Source organism: Eucalyptus grandis, chromosome 7 (genome assembly GCF_016545825.1).
Source record: "Eucalyptus grandis isolate ANBG69807.140 chromosome 7, ASM1654582v1, whole genome shotgun sequence".
NCBI classification, from domain to species: domain Eukaryota; kingdom Viridiplantae; phylum Streptophyta; class Magnoliopsida; order Myrtales; family Myrtaceae; genus Eucalyptus; species Eucalyptus grandis.
This window is the reverse complement of record NC_052618.1, coordinates 41,236,589-41,264,318: the sequence shown is the minus strand read 5'-3', so window position 1 is coordinate 41,264,318 and position 27,730 is coordinate 41,236,589. Positions and strand designations below refer to the sequence as shown.

Below are 27,730 nucleotides of genomic sequence, written 5' to 3'. Positions count from 1 at the left end.
TCTGAATTTCATGCATTTTTAGTTTGATTTCAATGTTCAATTCGGATAATAAAAAATAGCCGTTTTTTGTATTAGTTTGATTAACGAACTGAGCCAAAGTGAAAATCACCCCTTTTTTTATTTATAGTACAGTTTATTTCTCTCTCATTTTTCATTGAAACCTCTTCTCAATATTACAAAAAAAGAAAATCGAAAAAAACCGAATCAAACCAAATCGAAGGGAACCGAACCAAACCAAGTCTTTAGTTTTGGTTATATTCAATTTGGGTCATGATTTGGTTTGAAGATAACACACACCTAAACGATTTGGTTTGATTTAGATTTCCTGAAAATTCAAACTGAATCAAACCATTGAAACTCTTAGGAGACGAGATCGTAAGCGCATGTTGCCTGTCGTTAATGCAGGAGGCCCCGGTCAAATTTGCTTAACCCCAGGTATTAATATTAAATTAACACGAGCATTGAAAAGATAAGCTTGCGTTTGACCCCACTTCATTTTTAAATTGATAGAAATATAATATCCTATTCACCGATGATTCCACGCGCCTTTTTATTCTGGGTTTTCTTTTTTTCTTTTTTTCCCCGGGGGAAGGGGGCGAGGGATTTTCTTTTTATTATTTTATTTTGTATATGTTGGACCGACCTAAAAGGCAGGAAAAAAACTTAAGCGAACCTTTGAGACGAGGGAGGGCTAATAGGGCGTACACCAGATTTTCTTTTTTATTATTCTTATCTAGGTTGTTTTTAAGGGTTGAGTCAGCAAATTTCGTTGAGATTTGGTCGAAAAACCATAAATATTAGTAAAGCGTTGACGGAAAATAGGGCATACACCAGATTTAACAACAAGAGCCAATTTTTAAATTTCGACTGCATCTTTTATTAGGACTTGATCGGGACAATTTGTCTTCGGTTTCAAAATTTCACCCGTAATTTTCCTTCGGTTTCAAAATTCCCTTCCCATCGCAGAGTTTCTGAGACTTATTTGTTTGAAATTAATTTAAGGTAAAAGGCATTTTTTTAATTTCCCATCAAGATTTACGATATTACATAAATATTTAAAAATTAAAAAATAAGATAAATATCACAAAAAAATCTAAATTATATTTACTGCAACACAAATACACATCTCAAAAAAAAATTAATTTGCCCACTAGTCACTAGTAAGTTCGGAATATCTGTGTCACAAAAACAAAAACTCAAGATATGTTTGTTATCATGGGCATAATTTTAAATTTTTTGTGGTATTAAGTTTTAAGTTTTACGCATCGGTATTGGTATGTTTTGAAAAATACCAGTCGTTTACAGCTAAAAAAAAAAAAAAAAAGTCAAACATACCTCAGGCTAAAAAGGGTAAGTTTCATTTCATACGAATAATATTCCAACGTTTTCAAAGGCGAACCTCGTGTCAGAATAGGTGGTCGGCAAGGAAGAGAAAGAGCGAAGAAGAAGAAGAAAGAGAAAAAGCGAAAAGAAGAAAAAAAAAACAAAAGAAGGGAGGAGGTCGGCCGTCGCCGTCACCGTCAGTGACCGTTGACGCGGAGCTTTTCGGGGAGAGTCGTGTTCGCGTTCGAAATCCGCAGATCTCTCCTGAATCTGTCCTGCTTGCCGTGAGTGCCCGAGCGGGGCCCGCCGCTTTCCGTGGAGTCACAGTCAGAGCGCCAGCCAGCCAGCCTTTCAATTCGCTCACGACTACCTTTCTTCTTCGCGTTTTCCTTTTTATTTTTTTGTCCCTTTGGCGTTACGAAGTCGGGAGCAGGAGGGCAGAGGCTTACGAGGCATGATCTGGTAGCTTCGTTTTTCGGTTCTGGAACACGCACGTTCTCCTCCATCATCATCATCATCATCACCATCACCCTCGTGCGCCTTCGCTTGCAAGCTCGAGGATCAGAGCTCGAAAGTCCACGAGCTTTGCTTCTTCTTTCAGCTTCGTTGGAGGGAGGAAAAATAAGAACCGGCGTAGGGGGGGAAGTTCTCGGGTATTCATCAGGAGGGCAAGTGAGTTTCCTCATCTGGGTCTTCTTGATTCGCGGTCATCTCTTCGAACTCGTCGCAAAGATTGCTGCTTTTTTGTTCTCTTTTTTCATGCCCAGTTTTGGGCTGTTGCTGTTGGAGAGGGAGAGTTGACTTTTTGAGTGAATGCGTTTTGCAGTGTATCCGAAGGTGAAGGTGAAGGTGAGAGACGATTCTGGAGATCGCGATGATGTCAAGCGCGACGTTCCCAAGAGTCCGTTGCTGGGACTGAAAGCTCTCGACTATCTCTCTCTGCACGATTTCGACTCTCCTGGTAAAATATCATTGGTTTCATTTTTCTTCGTACCCAGTTGATCGTATCTATCTGATGCTTATTGCCCTGACAAAGCACCAGAGGTTTCGCCCCCTTTGGTTTCATTTTTCAAGTCCTGGATGATTTTCCTTCTCTTGGTTATGAATGGAAGATAGCTGTTGGTGCCTCTCCCGGGAGTTGAGAAAACTTGGGACTTTCGTATGATTTAAAGGGTTGATGCTAGAGTTCACTTTTGGTTCGGATTTGAATTTTGATATTTGAGTCGCCTTTAGCTCTCTGTTCCCTTGTACTGATTTTTCCTTGCAAAGGGACTTTAGTTTTTTCCAGATGATTAGCATCTGGTGATGAATTAGGGTAGGTCTTGATTTCCCTCGAAGAGCTTTGGGCTAGAATACAATGGAATCTGATGTCAGATGTGACTCTAGGCGAAGGAAAAAATGCGAGAAAATTCTTACTCTGTTTTGTACTGATCTGTGAAGGTACATAAATAGAGTCAGAACAGAACAAGGATGTTGTGGCGAATCGATTTTAACATGTAGAGAACAGAGGTGCAAAATTACTTGGCGAACGCCAGTTGGTAAAATAGAGGCACTCTCCAGTCCTGCTTGGTCATCTAACGCCTCAACTTTTATGCCCAAATGGTTGCTGGAAATTCAACACAGGTCACTGGATTATGGATAATAAATGCGAAAATGCCTTTGGTTAGATCATCTAGTGGGCTGTTTTACAGTCCTGTGAATTTAAGCACTGTAATTTGGCCATGCTCATTCCAACAGCTGAGGTCGAATAGGTTTTGATCAGACAGCTGACAAGAGATGTTGATTGACTGACATTAAAACACCTAAATCAGATGGCTGACAAGCGACGCTGCAACTTTGCCGAGTATATGGCATGGTACCATAGAAATGCCCACTGCTAGAGGGAAAGAGGGGGGAAAGTAAGTTGGTCACTAGACGTGTGTAAGGATATTGACTACACGATCACATTTAAATGCTTTACAGTGCATGACTGTTTTTATAAAAAATAACATCTTCTTGGTAGTTACATTTGCGCGACCTCAGATTTTTGCTCAGGCTCCATGGATAGTAGGTTTTCTGTAAAAATGCTTTGTTGTGCTTATAGTAGTAGCCTAGCACATGCTGGCACTAACCAAATTGTGAGAAGATTCTCGTGCTTGGAATATCTGATTTGATTTTGATGACTCTTCCTGAAAGTTAAGGGTCTCGGGTCAACATAAGATGGTCAGCGCTGCAAAATAATGGGAGTTTTTGTTTCTCATTCCCAAAAATAGATGTAAATCTTTTTTAGCCTTTTGACACAGAGTATATCTTTTCTAAGTTGCAGGGCCACTAATACATATTTTGTCATGCATAAGTAGCCTTGTGACCCTGAATATTTGTCTTCTGACTTGCAGTTCCACTAGCACATATGCTGCCATGCATGAGCATCTTCATTTTCTAATAAGAAACTTAAAATGAGAGGATGTGTCTGCTTGAGAGAGATCATAACACTCAACTAACCTCTAGTTATCTAGTAATTTATCAGTGATGATACTTGTGGTTCATGAAGCCAGGAAGCAAATGCCTCTGTAGATCAATTGGGTGGTTTTGCTGCGGCTACCATCAAACAGCTGCTTGATGCTTTGTATTTAATCAGCTTTTATGCTTTGGCATATGGTTGATCTTTTTTCTTTTCCTTTTCTTTTTTTCTGTTTATTTAAAACAATTGCTTGATTATAAATTTTCTGATTATAGTGCAGGAGCATCAAGTTTTTCGACCTCGCACAGCAAGGGTCCAAAAGAGTTCCATGGAAAATGCTCTGAGATATCCTGTATCTGAAGGTCTTTAATCGTCTTTCAATTGCTCATTTCAATTAGAAATGGCCATATTGCGATGTCTTAATCATTTTAACATCTGACAACTTTTCATTGACAATGGCAGGGAAGAGTGAATCAACATCTGATGAAGACTCTAAACTAAATATCAGAGCCAGCACAGTGCCTCGTCCACGTGCAGTGTTATCTAGTCCTGGTAAATAGATCCCCCCCCAAACGGCTCTCTCTCTCTCTCTCTCTCTCTCTCTCCTCCTCCTAGTGCTATCAAGTTTCTATAGTGGGGAAATTAGCACCACTCAAGCATTCATTGATTCTATTTTGCAATTCCATGTGTGGTTTAATTTTGTTGCCTCTCAAGTAATGTGACTCTTTAACATTTTGTTTGTGTGATCTACAGATAATGATGTGATGATAGGGAAAAAGAACAAAAGAATTGTAGAGCGGCCTTCAGCTTTGAAGAATAAGAACCCCCTCCAATCGAGAAATGGTCAGCCTAAGGATATTTCGAAAGAAGCTGTCTATTATGGGCCTAAGAGCACAAGAAAACCCAAGGAGACCACTGATGATAAGATCCTGTCCAGGCGGACGAAGGAGCCGGCTAACAGAGCTGTTGCTGCGAGCCAGAGAACACTCCCTCAAACCAGAAAACCAAGCTTTGTGTGAATTTGATTTGCCAGGGATCTGAGACATATTCAAAGCAAGCAGTTTTGCTGTTTCTGTGGCGGTACTCGTTCAAATATAGGCTGTCTATACCTGTGATGGTTTTGAAAAATCCAATCACTTTCAATCTAGCTAGACTAAGTCTTCTAGGCTAAGCTTACATATACATATATGAAGAAAGTGTTAACTGTTAACAGAGTTGCAGACTTTTCATATTTAGCCCCGTTTCTTGTCTCTTACCTTTGTATATAGGTAATACTGGTTGAGCTGTGCAATTTTGGCGGTTGTAAACATCAACGACGATCCTTTTGTGAAGCAATGCACCTTTTTTTTGTCTCTAATCATCGCAATCATTCCTCGCTGATGTCTATTTTGGTCTAAATACCATGTATCTGGTATAGAGCCATTTACCACGTGTCGATTCGAAGGTGACTCTTTGCCTATGAAAGATGGAAATATATATTACTCATGCAATCCTTGTTTATATTACAAACATCCATCCGATGATGATTCGAGGGGTTCGGAATGACCAAGGATCGACTTTTTTAGTGACACTCAGGAAGTAGACAAAGTCTCAACAGTGTTCTACTGGTTGAAACTCAGACTTTTCTTGTAGATGGGACTTTCAGTTTCAGTGCCGTAGAGATGAGCTAAAGAAACTGTTCAGTCTAATGAGCCCGAGCTCTTACTATCTCACCTGGATGGCTGGGTGATACTTATGGCCCATTAAGGCAACGGCATTGTCACTTTTGATTCTAACTATATTTTGTCACACAGTTTCAGCTTTTGGCGAGAGAGTAGCAGCTAAAGGTTTGATGGAAACAGTTCATTAGAAACTTTTTAAAGGTAATTCCCATAAGAATTGACTAAATTGTGGTTATTTGGTGATTATTGCGTTTAAAGCAACCAACTTACTCAAACACACTTTTCAGTCAATTTAAGATGAATTGATAGGTAAAGACTTATGGTGTAAAACTGATACTCTGTATTTGAGGGATGTGTGGTGCTCACCACATCAAAGGGGTCACTACAATAAACATTGATTTTAATCACCTACCTAATAAGCGGAACTTTTCTTTTTAAATCCATGCGCTCCAAAACGAGGAGTTATAATACCCACTTACATAGCAATCTTTACTAATTTGTCCAACATGTGGTGTTCATGTGGTGCCACGTAGGCGCCCACAAAGAGAGAGAGAGAGAGAGCAGTTTGATGCCCATGTCATAGAGGACAAGTATTACCTAAGGTGGGTTGGGTCGGGTTAAGTTTGGGTTGGATAATAAATTTATTCACCCATATCCAATCCAACCTAGACCCAACTCATACTCAACCCTACCCATATAACTAAAAGCTTCCTACCAAATCTATAATAATAATAATAATAATAATAATAAATTTTTTCATATGATTTTTTTAAAAGAATTATATTGTTAAAACACTCCCATACAATTACAAAATTAATGGATAAATTTTATAATTTTTTAAAAATTGAGGCTTCATTTATTTCACAAAAAAATTGATATTTCGAAAATGATAATATTTTTCAATGTTTAGTTGAAACTCAAAAATAAATCAATCATTTTCCACTTGGTATAGAAAATCCAATTTGATTTTTCATGCAATCCTTATAAGAATTTTTATTTTATTTTATTTTATTTTTTAAAAATGGAATTTTTAATTATTTTTTATTTTTATTCTTTAATCTTTTTCTTTTTTTTTTTTTTTTCTTTTTTTTTCTTTTCCTCGTTCTTCATCTGGCCGCCGGCCACAATAATCATGGCCAACAACAAGCGAGCTCACTCAAGGCTAGTGAACTAGAGTCTCACTAGATCAAGGAGGCTTGAGCCTCATCAACGCTAAGGCTAGTGAGCTTGGCTCACCAAATCTAGTGAGCTTGAGGTTGCAATCAGCAAACCTTGAGCTCGTTGTTGTGATTGGACGGGGGCCACGAAACTCACCCTACTAATGAGGGCTTCACAACCCTCACCCATGACTAGTGATGGTCAGCCATCAAACTTCGTGGGGGAAAAAGTAAAAAGAAAAATTAAATAAACAAAAATAATTTAAAAAGTCAAAAATTTTAAAAAATGATAAAAATTGTTCAAAAGAGGATAATATATCCTTAATGGGTTCAATTAAATTATTAATAACCTCTATAAGTTAAATGGTCTGTTAATGGGTTTAAAGACAAACCTATTATAACCCATTTATCATTAGATTTACATACAATCCAAACCTATTAACAACTCTTTTATTAAAACTTAACTAACCCATATATGACCCATCTTATTGAATATGGGTTCTTCATCCCATTTTGATATCTTTAGTATTACCCACACTTGCTTCATGGAAGTGCAGCCCACTTTTTTACCTGGCCCGAATGATCCATCGGTGGGTCTTACCTCATTTAACAGTTTGTGTGAACAGGACTCAAACGATCTGATTCAATTCATCATACAGGGCTCGCCAACTCTTCAACGCTGGTGCAACAAGAGCTTACGAGCTCTCGCCATTAAATGGTACAGACGCTTGGGGACCTGATTTTCTTTCCATTTTTGGGAACTTTTGGGATACTTTAATTTATTTTTATTTTTATTTTATTATTTGAATTGCAGAGGGGCGACCACATCGGAAACATAATGTCATATGTGGTAAGTCACATAAACACGTTCTAGTTGGAAGATCAATTTAAAAAATGGTTAACGTGGATCAGTCACAGAGAGATGAGAGTTAAGTGGTGGAAATCAAAGTTTAGTAATTGGCAAATTCTATAATCCTGTGAGCTCTTTCACAGAGATCGAACCCTGGCCAATCTCCACCATTCATTCCAAGGAAGCAATGAGCACCGCTGGATTGGGGACACATAATCCAATTGGGTACCAGTAAGATTCTCAGCAAATTTGGAACTTCACGTCCAGAGTTTTTTTTTTTTTTTTCGAAAAACTTCATTTCACTTCAGTTCAAGTATATAGAGTATAAAACAAACCCAACTGGGTTTCAAAACAAAGAACATCAAACAACGGTTGGGGTAGGCTTGAGACCCAATTCAGAGGGAGGGACTGATTTAGTTGAGCTTTAACGATCCAATCTGCTACTTTATTTTGTTCTCTAAAGCATTGGGTTAGGCTTAAATGAGGCAAAGAGGAAATTGAGGCATGGCCTTTCTTGAGTAGGGCAAACCTTCCCACGATGCTGGGCTCTCCCCCAACAGTACTTGAACTAAACAAAAGTAGTCAGACTCAGGAGTTGTAATTACACTTTTCCCTTTGTCTTTTCTCCCACTCGTGCATGAACTCCACTCCCTCCAACAGAGCTAGGGTTTCTGCTTGAAGTGCAGATTGCACTCTCACCTGGCGCGCAAATCCTCCGATTAAAGATCCAATGGTGTCTCTGCATACTCCGGCGTCTCTATTATTTGAAACTAATTCTATGAAAATTGAATCTAGTGTTCAGAAACTACTAAAACACTTGGGAACTTTACTAGTAATTGCAAATTACCTCTAAAATGAAAAAATTAATAGCTACTTGTGACGACTACTAATCAATTATAACAGAAAACTTACATTCGTGATTTTGGAAATTAGAAATAAAAGTGAAAAAGATGTTCATAGGTCACTACTTAATTTTGGACAGACTTAAATTACTTCCAAGTTAAGATATTATTAAAAAGTCTAAAAGAATTATTAATTGCATGTAGAAACAAACTTACTTCCATAATCACGAAAATTATCTACAAATGTGGCAAATTTTAATCTTATAATATATTGAAACATATTTTTCCATAGGAAAATTTTCTCACGACGTATCGTAGATACTGATTTTATTGGGATGGCTTTTGAAAAAAATTTGGACCGGCAATTTAGTATTTGCAACGAAGTGAGATAGAGAATAAGTAACCGGTGAAAGAGAATCTAATTTATGACCAAAAAAAGAGAACCTAATTTCTTACTAACCAATGTCAAAAATCTTCTCATAGTGCATGGAAAGTAACCTCTTTCAATGCAAAATAAGTAACCAGGTGCAAAACTTATATTGACTCCTAAATTCTTATACTAATTTGTGATTAGTAATTTTCATATGCAAAGAAATAACTTTGAATATGCTTAATAAAATTTGATATGGAATTGTACAATATTTAATGCGGTTAGTATCATTTGACTTACTAGTTATATGACAAGTAAATTTCATAGTCGTGAAAATAACTTTCAATATGCTTAGATTGGAGGATTAACAAATTTTCCGTGGTTAGTGACTTATATATCTAGTATTATCGATATGTGATTAATAATTTTCTTAATAATCAAAGTTACTTTCATTAAAATTAATAAATTTGGATTGCACTTTTTCTACTCATCATTTGACTTTTGACACTTTTATCAGTATACTGACTATATTACCCCTTTCTTTTTCCCATGTTGTACCTGCAAAGAGTCAAAAGTAGGTCTATTTGGGATCATTTCCTGTATTTCTTCTTTTTCTTCCATTTTCCTTTTTCATCTTGGTGGTTTTGTTGATTAAGGACTAGTAAATCTAACAGTGTCGTCATCTTCCGCAATGATTCCTGGATAAGAATGCAAAACTCTTTATCCTTATGGGTGTTCAAGTATAAAAACATTAGAGTTATCCTCTTCACGTATAGGTCCTTGCTTGTGTTGCCCTTGGGCTTGAGCACCATGATCATTTTGTTTCGATTCTTAGAAATCATCACAAGAATCAAAAGATTGCCATTGAGAATTACACATTGAGGAAGCTCGTGCCAGCATAAGGGTGGTTCTGCCAAACATGTCAAGGATTGATGAGGGGTGATGGTGAGGTAGAGAGGAAGCTTGTGAAGTTCTGTGAGACCGCCCTATTATTGGTGAGCATTGACATGTTAGAGGAGGAAGAGGAAGAGGAAGAGGTGCCGGCAATACGCTTAAACACAAGCAAGAACAAGAAGGAGAAAAGTGGAAGAAAAAGAAGAAACAAATTCAAAAAAGGACCCCCACATTTGACTATGTGGGGTACAACATTTAAAGGAGGAAAAAGTAAGGGGTAATTTGGTCGATATACTGTAAAATGGAGTGTTTGAACCAAATGAACAATAAAAAAATAGCGATCCATAAATTTTCATTGACTTGTTATTTATATTTTATATATATATATATATATATATATATATATATATATATATACTTAGCAATTTTCTTACATATGAAAATAACATGCATGGTAGCTTTTGATATAGAAAACAACAAACATAGAAAGGTAGTAGCTTTTCTGTCACTGGTATATCTATATGTTATTAATAATTTTATTTTAAATCGAGCAACTTTTAACATGCTTAATAACTTGTAACATGAAAAACATAAAACAGTTAATGAAGGCGGTAACATCTTGTTTGCTTGTAACATTGATATTTGATCATGAAAACTAATTTCATATACATCGAAGTTACTCTCAATGTACTTAGTAACTTTTACCATGACAAAGTAAATTTCGTATATTCCAAAGTAGCTTTCTATGTATCCTTTTGTTAGTAATTTTACCTAAATAAACACTACCAGATTCTAGGATAATGCCAGTTCAACTTGCACGACAAAATTAAAGTGAGTTAGATGGTTGGAGAGTCTTGTCTGATGCTATAAAAATTTACGCTAAATCAGGGAAATGAATGAAAAAGAAAGTGGAGATAATAAATCATGAAATAAATCTTAAAATAGGAAAAAGAATATGAATATCATTCCAAATATTAATGGTGGTTTGAAATACCAGATTAAAATGGGAAGTATGCTATTATAAGTGATGAGCAGTGTAGGAATCATTATCGACCGCCGATGATTGGCATATTCTATTGAGACGAGGGAAAACATTGTTCTAATATCGCACGTCATTAATGACATAAGGACATTGTGTCGCTTTTCAATGCTTACACGTGCAATTTATTTTCTCCTTTCAGTAATATTTAAAGAAAAAGACAAAAAAAAAAACAAAAAACAAATCGAAATAACAAAATCAACTTCCGAATAAAATGGAGTTACTTGATCTTAAACTTTGGTTTCCACGAATAAAGAGGAGTTTCTTTTAATATTTTAGAGTGTTTCCTCATTTCAAACCTTTCCCTAAATCAATTGAAAAACTTAGGTGGTAATCTGGACATGAGTCCAGATGGAATAACAAAATAGCATATCCAGTATTTCGTGACATCTTCTAAGTTTAGTAAATTGAGATAAACCAGGATAAAATGCCGGCTAAGAAATTCGGGCTAGAAGGTGGGATAGACCTAAATTTGATAAAAAAAATTAACAAAAAAAAAGAAGAAGAAGAAATCTATCCAACATTGGAGTGATGGAGTCCAAGGACCACAACCACAATAGTCTATCACTCCCGACCTTCGTGCAATTGTCATCGTCTTCGACCAACATCAATCATCATCGCCATTCGGCCAATTATCCTCCTACGACTATTGAACCAAATTGGCTATCGCTGATGAATGATCAAAATCGATGGATCGACCGAAAAGTCGTTTTTATTAAAGAAGAAGAGGAAAAAAACTAAAATGCACGAAACTTTCGGCGTTCATATGTTGGTCTTGAACGGTGGTCACCTGATTTTGCCGCAATGTTTTGATTTCCAATCTTGTTATCTACTCATGTCTGAAACTTGTGTTGACAATTGGAAGATTTCAAAGGAGGAGGAGGAGGAGGACCTCCGGCAAAAACAGTGAGCTCAAATCGTGCTATTCTCGGCCGTGTGAGATTACGTCGACAAGATGCTACCTTAGATTTGGAAGGCAATGCGAGCAAGTGAGATTTTGAGAGATTTTGAATCCTATCATGGATTCACCAAATATGGAAAATGATTTTTTGTAATCAATTGTATATTTGAAGGATTTTTAATCCCATTTTATCATATCATATCCCAATCCAAATCTGGAAGACCAAACATAGCCATAGGATTAATATCATGGAAAACCCCAAATTAGTATACCCGTAACAAATTAACCATAAACTAATTTTTTTATCATAAAAACTCTAAACTAGTACACTTATAACAATTTTACCTACTATTAGTTTACATTAATTTTACAAGTCAAATTATAGAATTGGATAATACGTAGCAGTTGGCAAGTGTATCAGTTTGAGATTTTACCTCTATTTGTCATGGATGTACTGATTTATTATTAATCCAATTTAATGAAACTTTATAGAAGGTAAATTTGCTATAAATGTACATGTTTGGGATTTTTAGTAATAACAAAAATAGTTTTTGATAAATTTGTCACAAGTATATTAGTTAGGATTTTTTATAATATTAACCTAAAAATGTATGCTTTTAAAGCTACACCGCTTGGCAAAATCATTCCTGGGGGAAAATCTAGAGTTGGCTGTGAAGCACCTATCCAATAAAAGTTTTCACCAATCTCTAGCCTGCTTTGCTTTTGGCGCCTTATGCTACCTTATTTGGAAAGTGAGGAACAACTTTATCTTTTGCAATCAAAGGTTCTTCATACTGGATTTAAAGCTATACCTCGATAAAGCACTTAAGGACAAGGCTTTAACTTTCAAAGGGATTTCGGACACCCCCAGAAACAGAAGACTCCAACTGAACTGGGGATTGCATCCTTCTATTTTTGAATGATCATGCTGTCTCTCTATCTCATCTAGCCGGGTCGTGGCTACTTATTCACTGGGAGTGCTTTCTATGTTTACAATAGAGGGCTAGCCATCTCGTTCTTTCCCTTGGAGGGTCTATTAGGTGCTACAGGCTTGGTCTCATAGAAGATGGAGTTGCTCGCGGCCAACAAAGATGCGGTTGGGGATGGATTCGTCTCTTCGGAAGCTGTTACCGACTACTCCTCCTCTGTGCTGGGTCATCGCTACCTAGTCACTGTTAGCGCACTATTTGAAGATGAAGGCTTGGATTTTTGTTATTCCTGTCCTAGCTTTGTCTTGTTTTGCTTAGGGTAGTTTTGTGCTGTTTGCTAGATACCCCTCTCTGTTTGGTTGTGGCCATTGTTTGGCTGTTTGCTAGTTGTTTTCCTTCTCCTTTTCTACTCTTCCTCCTTGTCTTGACACCCTTCCACTCGGTTTGATTACTTTATCACCTTGAGTGTAAGTTTTGGTATCGAGTTCCTTTGTTGTACGTACAGCTGCATAGCTTATTGATTTAAAGTCAATATATGTCTTACCTTCTACCAAAAAAAAATAAAAAAAACCTGAAAACGTATGCCATCTTTGGATTATCTTTTTTACCTTGTGGGTTTTCTTAAATATTACCATAGTTTATTTGATTATTTTATCTTATCATTTTTATTATAGTAAAAATGGAACCTTATTTAGAGTTATATCAAAAGCTATTCCTACAACTTTATCTCTAATTGTTTTTTTTAAAGATTTTTTAGAAATGATATTAATTCTCCATAGATATCTGTAAATTAATCTAAATGTTGGTCCTTTTTTATTGTATAAAAACAAGCACAATTTAGGATAGTAGTATAATTATGAAAATTGTGAAAATACTGAATTATTTGCTTGACTTCGTCCTAAATTGAATAAATTGAAAATTTATAGATCACATCAAATATTTAAGAATAGTTCCAGAACAATATTAAATGAATTAAAAATTCAAGATGACACTGCACATGGCCAAAATTTAGAGATTATTGGTGTCAATTTCCCTTTTTCTATTCTAGTGGATAAAGAAAGGAAAACCCAGAATGGGAAGTCAGTTAGTACTTCCCAAAATAATCAAAGGAGAGTTAGGGTTTCAAACGTTAGGAAAAGGAGAGAAAAGTCATAAGAAAGGAAATCAATCCCGCCATTCCAAAAGTCTCAACGCAGTTTCAACGCCAATGATAATTGTCCAGCTTATTTTCCATTTTTAACACATTTTCTTTCTTCTCTTCCCAAAAAACACATTTTCTTTCTGGCCCAAAAATAAATAAATAAGTGAAAAGAGTGCCCTTTCTTTTGGAACTCGTGGGTTTTTTTTTTTTTTTTTTTTTCTTCTTCTTTTCATTTTATTTTCTATTTTTGGGTTTTTTGTGGGGGTAACGACGAAAAGCAAAGAGAAGGGCAAAAAAGGCATAAAACACCAACAAAGAGAAACAGGAACCGACGAGAGACGCAACACGGGCGCAGCAGACGGGAGCTAGACACCACGAACCAGTGGAGAAGGTTGGTCTCTCGCAATCTATCTTCATATCAACACCATCCCACCACCCTCAAGAGGTCTGTCTGTCTGTCTCTCTCTCTTTAAAGCTGTGTTCTTTTTGGCACTCTGATGGAACCCAGATCCCTAAGTAGCTGAAATCCGTGTCCTTTTATCGTTTGTGGATTGTTCATAAGGAATTTATCTTTCGGTGGTTGTGCAGATCTTGAGGGTCGTTTTTGGATCTGGGTTTTTGGGAGATTGGAGTTCTTGTTCTGGGGTTTAAGGGGTTTTGAGCAATGGCCACTGCTTATCCCATTCCCCTCACTGCTGCTCAGGTTCTTTATCTTTCCAATTCAACTCTGCTTGTACATGGGGCATTACACGAGTATATGCCTGACCATATGAAGCATTCTCGATTTTGCACAGTACATGACGTGCTTTCTTTTTGGGTCGTTGGGTTCAGGTGGGTACCTATTTCGTGGGGCACTACTATCAGGTGCTACAGCAGCAGCCTGAGATTGTTCACCAATTCTATTCGGATGCCAGCACCATGCTTCGCATCGACGGCCATGTGAGAGAGTCAGCCACTGCAATGCTGGTAAAATGTTTTCTTCTGTCTGCACTCTAATTATTATTTTTTGCGGATTCGCACTCTATCTAGTCCACTTTCTGAGCGTGTTTAAATCTTGAATCTGCGTTTCTTGCATTACAGTCCTGGTTAGTGTTTTTTCCTATTTTGTGGCACAGACCACTCAAATCAATGGACCAGGCATGATGTTGTGTGTGCAGTGTACTGGTCTCCATGTTGCTTATTCTACGCAGTTTCATTTGCTTGAGATTTCTAGATTTCGTTTTGGTTTGCATTCTAGTTTTCAATTGCCTTTGCATATTACAATTCATTGAATAGAAAAGGTTGTGATTCTGAGTGCCTTGTAGTCATGTTGCAGTTGTAAAGGCAGCAAACTGCTCTAACTACACATATGGACCTCAAGAATACTTTGGTTAATTGACAGCATTAGTCTTAGCAGTATTGGCAGAAATTTTGTTATCTTTTAAAAAATCATTCTGACGGAGCGTTACTTTTTCCTTCGGTGGATTTGAAGCATTTCCATCATGATGAGCTAGGTTGTTTTACTAGAAGCATTAATTTAATGTTGTGAATATTGGTCTTCTTTGTGAATCTTGAGCTTGTGATGGTAGTTAAAGTTATTCATAGAGATGAGCAAGTAAAGTAATAGATATTGGAATCATCAATTATGGAGTCTTGAGCTTCAAGTACTGATTTTAAATGGCATGCCAGTAATGAGGTAGCTTCTCAATACTCGAGATATGCTATACTATTTTCATGATGGAGATGAACAAATCAGCTCATTCGGAAAGGTGTGCAAACTATGAAAGAGTCTATTTGTGGGAAGTTTCTGCTTTGAAATTACCTAACTTAGTTGACCTGATGGTTGGCATTGCTCACAAACTGCCTGTGTTAATAACTGCTTAGGGTGCAAAATTGTTCTCTAGAAGTACATGCAGTAGGATGTTTATTCTAAAATTTCAGAGTCTGGATAACGTTGCATTATTCGTGAAAATTGGATTTCCATATAATTGGTCTGGGTGAATGAGTTAGGCTTGTGAAAAGTACTTTGATTGCTCGAGACACATTCTTTTATTAGGTCGTTCTGCTGAATTTTCTATGCAAAAAATTGGAGGATGAGTTTGATGGCTGCCAAATGGTTCTATTGTTTCACAGCTTGATCTCTTTCTCTCAAAATTTGATTCTCAGGATCATGCTTCTCTTGATATTTTCTCTTAGATTTATTCTAGAGATGTGAAATTTATGTATATGAACTGAATTGCGGGTGAACTTTGGCTATTGGATATGGTACCAATGGTTTTTTTCCCTTCTTTGACCAATCCAGGTCTCTTGCATTTCTGAGCAAAAGAAGATATTTAGGATGACAATTCTGTGCAAGTGTTGCAACTTCCTTCTGTTAAGTCGATTAGGTTCACTTTACTCCCTTTAATTCTAAAGAACCTATGATGCAGGAATTAGATTTACATGTCACCACTTGCGATCGAATGTGTATCCTTTTTTTTTTTTTTTTAATCAGTAGAGTTATTTCTTGTTCAAAGGTTAGAGTGGAACGGATTATATAAATGAAGAAGCCAGCATGAGCCTTTTCATCACATATTGTCATTCTAAGAGACATCTGAACTCTTATTGATCCTAGGAAGCAAAATATTAGCAACAAACTGAAGGGTTTTCTAAGGGACCTTACTACTAGGAGATATACTTGATAAATTTATTACATAGCATCCGTAAGGTTACAATCAAGTAATTCTCATCATTTACTACATATACTTCTCAAGCTGATATGATAACTTTCTCATCCACCATACATGATAAATCAAGTTTCTTTTCTATTTGTCTTTTAAGGTTGCCCAATTAAACTTTTGTTTTTTCTGAAAGACCTCTCCTCTGGGTGTGTCTGTGAGTTTCTGCATCTATCTGCCTTGTAGTAATAAGATCTAAATCTACTATCTGGATTTATACCTGAGCCTCATACATACGAAGAAACGTCACCCACTTGGCATCTTTCTCAACAGTAAGATGCTCTGAAGGTTAGGTCACCCTTTCAAACTTTTCCATTCGAAGTAGTGGCAAAGTAGTGGCGTGTGTTGGCTTGCATCTTGGAAATGCCGAGCATCTTTCTGAATATTCTCGATCTATGCATCCTAAACAGAGGAAAGGGGAAGTGAGCATCCTAATCAGAGGAAAAGGGAAGTGAGCTCATCCAGCTCCAGGAAGCTATTCTTTTGATGAGGAGAAGGCCGGGTTCTTCTGGATTGACTTCTACTTGGGATTTGCACCTGCCTGCTTTGCAAGCAGACAACACATAGTCTCAGAACTTGATAAGAAATGAAATAGGAAGACATTCAAAATAAGTTTCAGTCCCACTTCTTTACGACTGATCACGCTGTCTCTGTGGCAACAAGGATGGCAATATCTGACATGACTTGTTTGCACTACGCAACATGAAGCAAAAACACAAACTGTAGAAAATCCCAAATATGACTCGATATGATATGTTTGACCCCACATTCTGAAACCAGTTAACGTGTTTTCCTCATGATTTAAATATTTGGCACACGGTATCAAATTTATGATGATTTATGTTGACACTTATCTACACCAAATATGAATACCGTTGTACCCCCAACACAAATTGCTAGTGCTACACGACGGGGAGGCTCAGTTGTACGAAAATGATGCATGCAATTAAACCAGACAATATTTCAATTTACCTTTCAGTTTACTATGTTATCAGTAGAGTTCATTAAGACAACTTGCATTGCAGTTCATTTTACTTGTCTTTCAAGTGTATTTGTAGATATGTAGTATTGGGCACTTGCTTGCGGGCACTTTCAAGGTTAGGTTGCGGTTCACAATTTAAAGTTCAATTGGATGACTATGGTTTGTATCGTTATTGGTGATCTGTAGGGTTTTATATTCTGTGAAGAGGAGGTATCTATAGCACAAAATGCAAATATATGTTAAAGTCTTTTAAATAAGATATTATCTATTAGATAAATCTTTAGCAAATTTGCCTGCTCTGTATCTTATCATTCTTATTAAGTACTATGTAACTATCTGTGTGCGAACAATGTTGGTCAATTTCTACATTGCAAGGATTTTTTTTTTTTTTTTTGTGCTTCTGCTGTCTAACTTTGAAATGAATCTATTGTGTTGGAAATGAGTTGTGGAAAGCATAGATGTAAGAGCTTGTTTTAGCAATTTATCGATTAATTAACTTCCACAGTGAATTATCTAAAAGGTTAGCTTTAATGGTTTGAGAAGGAGATATTTGATAATCTATACCTTTTGGAATTTATGTTAGAAGGGGGGATAAGTAAAGAGAATTTCAGTATGAGGCACCAAGGGGTTGCCAACCCATTCACAAATAAGAGCCCAAAGCCACAAGGAGTTCTTATTGATTGCTGAAAAATTGGTGAATTACTTGGGCTCTTTGCAGTTATGCAAACTGTATTCTTAAATGGCTTCCAATTTCTATTTTTCCCTAAATGTATTCCCTGGTCCCAGAAAGTGGCAAGCCAGGGGCTCTAGGTTGAAAAGTATAAATAGCTGGACCATATGCTCTGCTTGGTCTGTGAGCAACGGTTTGGTGCTATTATGCAGAGGGTCTATCTTGTTCCCAATATATTGGCATAGAGTTGTATCATGTTTCTTTGACTATGTTTGAATCTTACATGATGTCAATGGAAATTGTTCTCTGTGCAGTTTTTCCTAAACAAAGTGAATGTTGTTATTTATTTGTTATCAGATCTATATATAAATCTTGAACTTTATGCATTCTGTCAATGAAGAGAAGATACGCACCAGGGAACTTACTTTGGTATTTATGTGGCGATATATATGCGAATCCTTTTAGATATGATATTCATGATTCCAGCATATTATATCTTTTAATATGACCCCCCATTTGACATGCACAGTTCTGCTTGGTTGCCTGCTGTAGAGTAGTATGATGTTTCCATTTATTAATATGGTGGTCCTGTCTTTAATTGCCCATAGTGTGCGACTTTTTTCTGATTGATGTGTCCAGAGAGGGCCTGTATTAAATTTTCCTTTCTTTGTGGCAGCAAATCCACAAGCTAGTCATGTCAGTCAGTTACACTGGAGTTGAAATAAAGACGATACATGCACTGGAATCTTGGAATGGCGGTATTATTGTGATGATTTCAGGTTCTGTGCAACAAAAGAACTTCACTCGCAGCAGAAAGTTTGTCCAAACATTCTTTCTGGCTCCACAAGAGACTGGCTATTTCATTCTGAATGACATTTTCCATTTTGTCGAAGAAGACCAAACTCACCACCATCCAGCGGTTCTATTAGCTCAAAGCAATTATCCTACCAAACTCAGTGCTCCTCACCCAACTCCAGAGCCAGGTAAAAATATTTGTCTTTGACTGTCTACGCTGTCATCACGTTGTCAATGCAATTAGTGATGGTGGCCTAACATGGTCATTTGGAGAAAGAAGGAAGCAATAGTGATCATGATTCATAGCGCTCTTATTCAAATAGGCTAATTTTGGCTAAAAAAAAGAGATAAGTGGGTTACTTCGCTGTGTTGGGTCTATTGTTGTCAATTCAAATCTTGCAAATTATGTTGAATGGTAGCGTGTAACTGTTTGGTCATCATGAATTCAACTGTATAGTGGTGCTGGAATAAAGGATAGTCACTTGATACCTGCTAAAGGATAAAGAAGAGTAGTCAGATTTAATACACAGAAATAAATTTCCTTCTGAATTATACTTTCTTTGGTAAGAATCTGAGAGTAAGCAATGGGATTTACAGTGCCTACATATGTGATGGGCGGGGAAGTCCAGCCACGGGAGTTTGCTCCTATATCTGATGTCAAGGAAAATGGCCCAGTCGATAATTATAGAGTGCCAGAAAGGTCTCAGCCAGTCCCCGAGTCGGAAAGTACATTGGAGACCAATCAGCCGGCAGAGTCAAATGGTTCCATACAGAATGCTGTAAATGCTTCTCAAGATAACTCACCAACTTCTGTTGATGAGTCTGTTGGGGAGCCACAAAAGCGTACTTACGCCTCTATTGTGCGTGCTGCATCTAGAAACTTTTTTTTTTTTGCTGTTTCAACATAGATGTACACCTGATAATTTCACAAATCTAATGGTAACTATTCCTGCTTGTTTGCTTAATAGCTGCGTGTTGCCAAGGGACAATCTGCACCATCTGTAGCTCCACCTCCTTCAGTGAACAAGAATTCTTTAGCTGCATCAGAGTGGGATCATACTCCGGAGCCCACGGGCAGCAGCCACTTGCACCAACTAATGTGCATGAACTGTCTGGAGCAGAGACAGTAGAGGAGGTTTCAGGTGTAGATGATGAAGGTTAGTTTTCCAGCAAACCCTATCGAACATTGATTGTCTTGTGAAGAAGTGTAAAGTAAGCTTCAGCATTAAGTATCTCTGTTGAACTGCATACAGTATTTTTCTGAGTGCATTCCAGTCCATCAGTGTTCCACTTGTGTAAACAATTCCATTAAAATTTCATAAAAGAATCTTTTCTGTTCTTTGCTTCCTTTTAGGTGAAATCAAGTCTGTTTATGTAAGAAATTTGCCGCCTACTGTTTCTGAATCTGAAATAGAGGAGGAGTTTCAGCAGTTTGGTAAAATCAGGCCTGACGGTGTAGTCATTCGGGGTCGCAAGGTTTCGCTCTTGTCCTTTCTAAACTGTAAGATTCAAAGCAGATTGTTGGCTCTCCTTATTTGCTGAAATGTGTTAATATGCAGGATTTAGGTGTTTGCTATGCATTTGTCGAATTTGAAGACATGGATGCTGTACACAATGCTGTCAAGGTATGTAGTTGCATTGGATCATTTTTCATATTATATTAAAATTAGATTTTCTACTATGGTGTTTCTGAACCTGGACTTGTGTGAGAACACTTGATTGGTATGCAGTTTGACCACTCCACTGGGGACTCGTTGAATTGGTGGTTCGACCTATAGATAATTAACCTATTGGAATTATTGTTGTTGTGATGCATGCTGAACAATTTAGCTAAGTGGTTTAAACTGTGGAGAATGCATTGACAGGAAGTTATAGGCAGCAAGTTCAAAGTACGCATAGTGCACTAATCGTTCTTCATTGCTTTTGGCTTGCATTGAGAAACAAGAGACGGTGTTGTTGTCACTATTTTTACGGGATGAAATGCACTTTTGTTTTAATTGAATGCTTGTATGGTTAACTTCATTGGTACAGTCAAAGATCTAAAGAACTTGAAATTTATGGGTGAAAAGTAATGCTATGTATCATCAACTTTAAATCTATTTATGATTTGAGAAAAAAACAACACTGAGAATTCTGAGCTGATATGGTCTTAAAATGTTGTATCCTTTTGATATATTTGTTACATTACAAAATGTATTTATCAAGACTTTATTACACAAGGTGAACCAAATTGAGTGAAGTCTAAATGTTGTCTTTAATTGGTTTTGTGTTGAGGATGGTTTTTATGAGAGCCAGGTTGTGTTGAGTTTGTGTTGGCTTGGCTTGGGATTGAGGTTAACTGGGATTTTTATTTGTTGACTTTTTGGTTTAAACTCAGTTGGATCAAGTCACTTTTTGGGTGGGCATGTGACTTTTTGATATTTTCTTTTCTTCAAGGTGCTCATGAAAATTGTAAGTTTTAGATGTTTTATGGGTAATTTTCTGTTTTCTATGCTATTAGCGGATTGCTATTTTCTTATAGATGACCCAATATAATTGTGGATATATGATTTAAGACCATTTGACCTATCTTTTATGTAGGCCGGTAGTGCACAGATTGCTGGGCGACAAGTGTACATTGAAGAACGGAGACCGAACAGCAACATTCCATCCCGACCAAGTACACTTTGCATATAAATCTCAGTGTCGCTATTATTTATGAATTTCCTCTTTATTCTTCAGTTTTTAGTGATCAACACTTCTTGAGCAGGACGAGGCAGAGGGAGAGGTAGCTACCAAACAGAGGTTTCGAGGGGGCGATTTGGCGGGAGAAATTTTAGCAGGGGAAGTGGGCAGAATGGAGTGGACAGAGAATACAACAAGCCAAGAGGGAACGGTTTCTATAAGCCAAGTTCTCGACAAGACAGAGGTGTGTTGGGGCAACAAAATTCGAGGAACGGGCAAAGCCTACAAGAGTAGAGAAGCTTAGCAAAAGGAGCACAAAATTTTGAGGCCAAACTTTTGAACTCATCAAATTCAATCCCATCAATTTTTACCATAAATTGATACTGACAGGAGCCAATTTTACTGTTTTTGGGAGGACATATTCTTGAAGAATGGTACCAGACACGGCTTTTGCTAATTTATAGGGTATGAGTCCGCAATTCGAGTTTAAACTCCGACATTTCGGAGTGAAATTTGTTGACAATTACCTGGTTTTCACATGAAATTTTCTGTATGAGTCCAAGTTCTGAACTCATTGGCATCATCAATAAGAGGTATAGTATTCGCCTTGAAATTCTATTCTCATTGAGTGATTCGGTTCCTATCAAATGTGACAGTATTGAATGTGTCCTAAAGATATAGGTAATTGCGTCGAGAATTTGTCTGCAGTTGAAAAGGCCGCAGCTGGTATGTTTTCTTTTTCCCCACATAGTGATTGATTCGTCCGCGCATAGTGATTGATTCGTCCGCGACAACAGCAAGAAAGAGTTGCATCTGATCTTGATTATACTGTTGAAATCTACTTGATTTGAGTGTGCATGATTAATTCCTTGTTTCTGTCACAAATTTGGTTATAATTATTCCATGTTTGCTCTGATCCTGATGAATCTTTTTTTGTGCTTTTTATAGAATAAAACTTGATGCTGATCGATTAGCATGTTTTCATCCTATGTTTAGTGGTTACTGTAAAAAGACATTCATTTTTAACTGTTGAATGACCTGCAGACTGATTGAACGAACTCTTACAATTTGCTGTTGCGTTTGGACCTGTAAATAAGGCTGAGATAATTTCACATTCGAATTGAACTCAAATACCGATTCAAGTTATTCCCTCCCGGATAGCATAGATTCGTGCTTGAAAGAGGTTCGTTCTGAATTTCTGATGAGACAAATTGGTATCTGAAAAAGGTCGGTAATTGTAATTCGAGGTTTTCATTCTAAATTGGTTAGAACGCAAAGGTACCGTCCGTCAATCAATCTAGGGTTGAGCCAAATCAAGACATGTCTCGTGATATGTATCCTTAAAAAATCAGAGGTACATGCAATTTGAGATCATGAGTAATAGGACAGCTGAGAACATCATTTGCAGCAAGTCCTCAAAAGGTTCCGCATTCAAAAATCGAATTGAATGAAATATTGGTTGAAAGCTACAAATTACTAGTTTTGTAATTTAAACTTCGTTTATTAGTTTTGTAATTTAAACTTCGTTTATTTTGCAAAAAATGAAAGATTTAGAAAATATTTTCTTAAAACTAATCATTTGTATCACTTAAAACTATTTTCATCGTCCAAGAAAATATTTAGAAATAAATTATTGTCGATAATGGAAATATTTTCAATTGATTGAATATTTCAAGTTATATTAAATGATCATTTTTAAGAAAATATAATTTAAATTGTTCATTTTCTACTAAACAAACGGAGCTATAATTTTTTCATGTATGTTTAGGAAAAGAAAAATAAATGACCATTTTATTTAATACTAATTAAATTTTTAATTGATAATTACAAGGCAGTGTCTTTTCATCTCATCTAAATCTTGACGAGGCTAGTGCGCAAAGTCGGATAAATGGACAATTCAATCTTAGTCCATTTGAATTTTAAAATGATAATTTTAAGAGGTTATCTTCGTCTTATCTGTTATTTCGATGAGTAATCTACGATTGTATCTTACCTGTTAACATTTAAAAAGATAAATACGAGGGAGCATTTTCGTATTGATCATTTATGCCCGTGGGTGATCGCGCAACTAAAAGTATACTATCAACTTAATTTTTTTTTTATTTTTTATTCTATATCGATTGGTGTCTAGAGCTCTTTATGCAATCAAGTAATGTCCAATCATGTTTGAAGATGCTTTCACCCCGCACACATCGCATAATTACCAAAGACCGAAACAAGAGATGATACACGTTATGCCACGATTTTGAATCAGAAAAGAGATTTCAAGAAATGACAAATCTATTCACTCTATCAATAAGCAAGTCGAATATGATGCATCATAAGGGATTTGCATTTTCTATAGATTCTTATGTATTGGATCAAAAACAATTCTTGAACCGAGACATAAATCTTTATTGGTTCTACCTCCTCTTTTTTATGAAGAGAATGAATCTTTTTATCAAAGGATCAGAAAAAAAAAAAAAAAGGTTTGGATCTCCCGTAGGAATGATTGGAAAGATTCAAAACCAAAAATAGTGATATTTTCTAGCAACAACATAATGGAGGCAGTCAATCAATATAAATGGATCCAAATCTCATGCATGAATGATTTGGAAGATCCTAAATAAAAAATAGTGGTATTTGCTAGCAACAACATAATGGAGATAGTCAATTAATATAGATAGATCGGAACTCTGATTCAAATCCAATATAGCACCTATGGTTACATAAGAAATGTATGGAATTGAGTCTTTTTTAATGAATAAATTCGATTGCAATTTTGAATATGGAATTTGAAGGGATCAAATAGGAAATGATCGAACGCAAAGTGCCCTTGCTTTTCAGGATAAGGAGTAGAGAAAATACCCCGATTCAATGTTCGAGTACCAAGTGTTACGGTGCTGAAGTAACCTGTGTCATGCTTCCAGAAAAAGCTCAAATGACCTTGAACAAAAGGGTACTTGTACTCAAAATTGACACAACTCGGTAGGTAGAGAATACCTAGGGACGCAAGACAACTTTCTCTAAGGAACTCGGCAAAATAGTCTCATAACTTTGGGAGAAGAGGCCTCCTGATAAAGGAAGTCGCGGTGACCTAGCATAGGCAACTATTTATCAAAAACACAGGTCGCAAAGTCGTAAGACTATGTATGAGGCTAACGCCTACCCAATGCTAGAAGATCGAGAAAGTTGGTGACCTAATGACAAGGGAGGCGATGACCAAACCCCTGGTGAATGGCGGTCGTAATTATAACGGTCCTAAGGTAGCGTAATTACCAAAGACAAATAGGTCTTTCTTTCCTACTAGCTTTTAATGCAAAAAAAAAAAAAAAAAAAATTTAAATTATTCGGACACCCGCCGGTTAAGACGGTTAGTACATTACCGGCGTGTATTTCCTAATTTTTAATAAATTGTCCATATTATAATAATTGAATTTATTAGTACCCACACAGTGCCCCATAATCTAATTATGTTTCATAATTATGAGCTCATATGCGAGCAGTAAAAAAAATATATGCTTTTAATCAGTAGAAGATCCACGCGATCTTAACTTTTGAAAAGATTAAAAATCTTTTTCTCCAAAGAAATTAACAAATTCAAATGTAGTTTTTGGGCCTCTTTGTTTGAACAATGCCGGTTGGCTTTTCACTTAACTTTCTTTTATTTATTTTTTCAAAGAAACTATAAAGTAATTTATGTCTTTTTATTCCGTAATTGTGTTACAAATATGTACTAGTCTTCCTTGCAAATTTATTCTGTATGCATATATCGAATTTATAATTTATTTTCAATCTTAGAGTACCAGTAATGACACGTAGATTAATCTAATTTATTGAGCATCAGCATGTACTTATTTCAGATGGTGAAAGCACCCCCAGCACAATCACATCCATAAAAGTGGAAATGTTACTAAAAACCTAATAAAATTAGTCATCCAAGAGCATAATAATTCTTAAGTTAATGTCACGAAAAACCCTATACCGACACGTTTACCAAAAACTAATTTTTTTAATACAAAAAATCTTAAACCGATATATTTGTAACAAATTACTTTTTGTTAAATTTTATAGTTAAATTACTGAATTAAACAATATAACAATTAATAGCTGTATTAATTTAGAGTTTTACCTTTCATTTGTTATGGGTGTATCAATTTTGCGGTTTTTCATGAAAATAATCCAATTTAACGGAAACTAATAGAAGGTAAATTTGTTGTAAATGTATCAATTTGGTTTTTTGGTGATAAATTTATCACGGGTATATTAATTTGGGTTTTTGCGGTCACAAAATTAATTTGAAGTATAATTATTACGAATATATCAGTTTTTGTTTATTCCTGGTTATCTATCTAAGACCTTCTTTTCATCCTATTTAATCTTCTTGTTTCTGGCACACAGAATTTCTGAACACACTCGACACGTAATACTGATTCCTGGAGTTTTCATAAAAATGTCATCAAAAATCTCTCTGTACTAACTAACAAAGGGAGTTGACGAGTTCCGAAATGACGGAGAGTCTAGACAACGAGGGGACACAAAAATAGGCAAAACCATCTCCTTAGCTTTCGCTAATGTTTCATGCACACCTGTTTTCGTTTCTGTCCTTAATCTTCCCCTTTGCCGACTTCCGAGCAATTTTTCCCTCGTCGCCCGACCTCTTGGTCTTTTAATGCCAACCCCTCCCCCGTCGTCCTTGATCCGGGCGGCGGCGAGCACAGGACCGTCCGGTCCCTCCATCTCTCCATTCCGGTGCCGGCAATGTCGTCGATAATCCTGAATCCCTTCCAATTGTTAGAGCTGAACATCATCTCCGCGCAGGACCTAGCGATGGTTGCGCGCACCATGCGCACGTACGCGGTCGCCTGGGTCCACCCCGACCGGAAGCTGTCGACCCGGGTGGACTCCAACGGCCGGAACAGCCCCACGTGGAACGACAAGTTCGTGTTCCGGGTCGACGAGGAGTTCCTCCGGTCCGACACGTCCGGGGTCATGATCGAGATCTACGCCGTGCATTGGTTCAAGGACGTGCTGGTGGGCAGGGTGCGGGTCCTCGTGGGCCACCTCGTGACCCCGCAGCCCCATCCGTTCCGCCACCAACAGCACCACGTCGGAATGCGCTTCGTGGCCCTCCAGGTGCGACGCCCCTCGGGGCGGCCTCAGGGCATACTGAACATCGGCGTCGCGGTGCTCGACAGCTCGATGCGGAGCATGCCACTGTATATGCAGCTCAACGCCTCCGCCGTCGGCTACCGCGACCTAATGGGCGAGGAAGATCCGTATCATCACCATCACCATCACCATCACCATCACAACAACAATCTTTTGCCTTCTTCTAATCATCATAATCAACAGGAGCAGCCGCAGCGAAAAAACCGGAACTCAGGCGGACCAAGAGCGACACGAGTTCGATTATGGCCGCAGGACAAGTTAAGACGTTGAAAAGAAAGGTGTCGTTCCTCAACAGGCCGAACTCCGTCATCAACGGCTCGGAGGACGGGTCGCCGACCCAAGAGAGGAGAAAGAAGAAGAAGGAATCGAACTCGAGATCTAGTTCCACGGTCAATGGATCGAAAGTTGGCAGCAACCACAAGACCGGGTCCGATATGTCGCCTAATCCAAAGCCCTATGCGAAGGCCGAGGATTTGGACATGGCGATGGTTCCCTTCCAGCAGATCCCGGGCGCCCAGAAGCCCCTCGCCAAGAACGCGGCGTTGGATTTCGAAGCTCTTCCGAGCAAGCCGGGTCAGCTAATCATCACGGAATCCGAGCTGGGCCCGTCGCCCTCCGAGGTGGCAGCGGCAGTGGCGGCGAAGGAGAGGTACAAGGAGAAGGAGGTCGAGAGCCCGGTCGTGGGCGGGTGGAGCCTGAACGAGAGCGTGGAAGGGTTACAGTCTAAGCTCGAGAGGTGGCGGATGGAGCTTCCGACGTTGTATGACCGCGGTGACTACTCGAGCTTACCGTCGAGCGGCAGCGGCAACAACAACAACATTGTCAAGTCTAAGTCGAGCGGCCGGCGACACGTTCGACGGCACACTGACGGTGGAGGAGGTGGAAGCCTGTTCTCCTGTGTGGGTAACATATGTGGATTGGAATGCACCATAGTTTGTGGAAATAATGAACCTCCCTAGGGTAAAATTATGGTGACACACACACAAGTTGGTTCCAAGAGAAAGAATGTCCCAATAATACTTATTCCTTCCATTTGAATTGACTTGATGGAGTAGATGGTACACATTTTTACTTGGGTTGGATTCATTTGAATTGATGTGGTGGCCTCCTGCTGATAAAAAGGGTGCTGATGACCTGAATCAGTATATGATCATGCATCACTAGGGGGATGGATATAGACTGGTGGGGAATATGATTTTTGAGTTAGTCCCTTGGTTCCATCTTG

The 27,730-nt window shown here is 37.6% G+C and overlaps 2 protein-coding genes and 1 pseudogene across 3 annotated transcripts; all 3 read left to right on the top strand.

Annotated features, from left to right (window-relative positions):
• The first annotated feature begins 1,682 nt into the window (after positions 1-1,682).
• On the top strand, positions 1,683-5,013 carry LOC120295427. Of its 2 annotated transcripts, none has more exons than XM_039316568.1 (5): positions 1,683-1,995; positions 2,150-2,284; positions 4,039-4,125; positions 4,220-4,315; positions 4,517-5,013. In XM_039316568.1, coding segments are annotated over exons 1-5 (585 nt in total). In that variant the 5' UTR covers positions 1,683-1,994; the 3' UTR covers positions 4,783-5,013. The 2 variants fall into 2 exon arrangements, with proteins under 2 accessions (XP_039172502.1, XP_039172503.1); XM_039316569.1 differs by having other exon boundaries at positions 1,685-1,995; positions 4,226-4,315.
• Positions 5,014-13,871: 8,858 nt separating this feature from the next.
• Positions 13,872-21,972, top strand: LOC120285846 (annotated as a pseudogene).
• A 4,122-nt stretch (positions 21,973-26,094) lies between these two features.
• LOC104417166 (protein bunched, class 2/F/G isoform) lies at positions 26,095-27,464 on the top strand. The gene is made up of 2 exons (XM_039317812.1): positions 26,095-26,643; positions 26,682-27,464. The coding sequence occupies exons 1-2, from the start codon at positions 26,095-26,097 to the stop codon at positions 27,462-27,464; spliced, it is 1,332 nt and encodes a 443-aa protein (XP_039173746.1).
• The last annotated feature ends 266 nt before the right edge of the window (positions 27,465-27,730 follow it).

Excerpts from the sequence above, each read along its gene's own strand:
- LOC104417166 (XM_039317812.1), top strand. The coding sequence starts at position 26,095 with ATGTCGTCGATAATCCTGAATCCCTTCCAATTGTTAGAGCTGAACATC. Across the intron at positions 26,644-26,681 it reads ATCACCATCACCATCACCAT|TCAACAGGAGCAGCCGCAGC; the intron begins CACAACAACAAT and ends TAATCATCATAA.
- LOC120295427 (XM_039316568.1), top strand. Across the intron at positions 4,126-4,219 it reads GAGATATCCTGTATCTGAAG|TGGCAGGGAAGAGTGAATCA; the intron begins GTCTTTAATCGT and ends TTTCATTGACAA. Across the intron at positions 4,316-4,516 it reads TGCAGTGTTATCTAGTCCTG|ATAATGATGTGATGATAGGG; the intron begins GTAAATAGATCC and ends TGTGATCTACAG.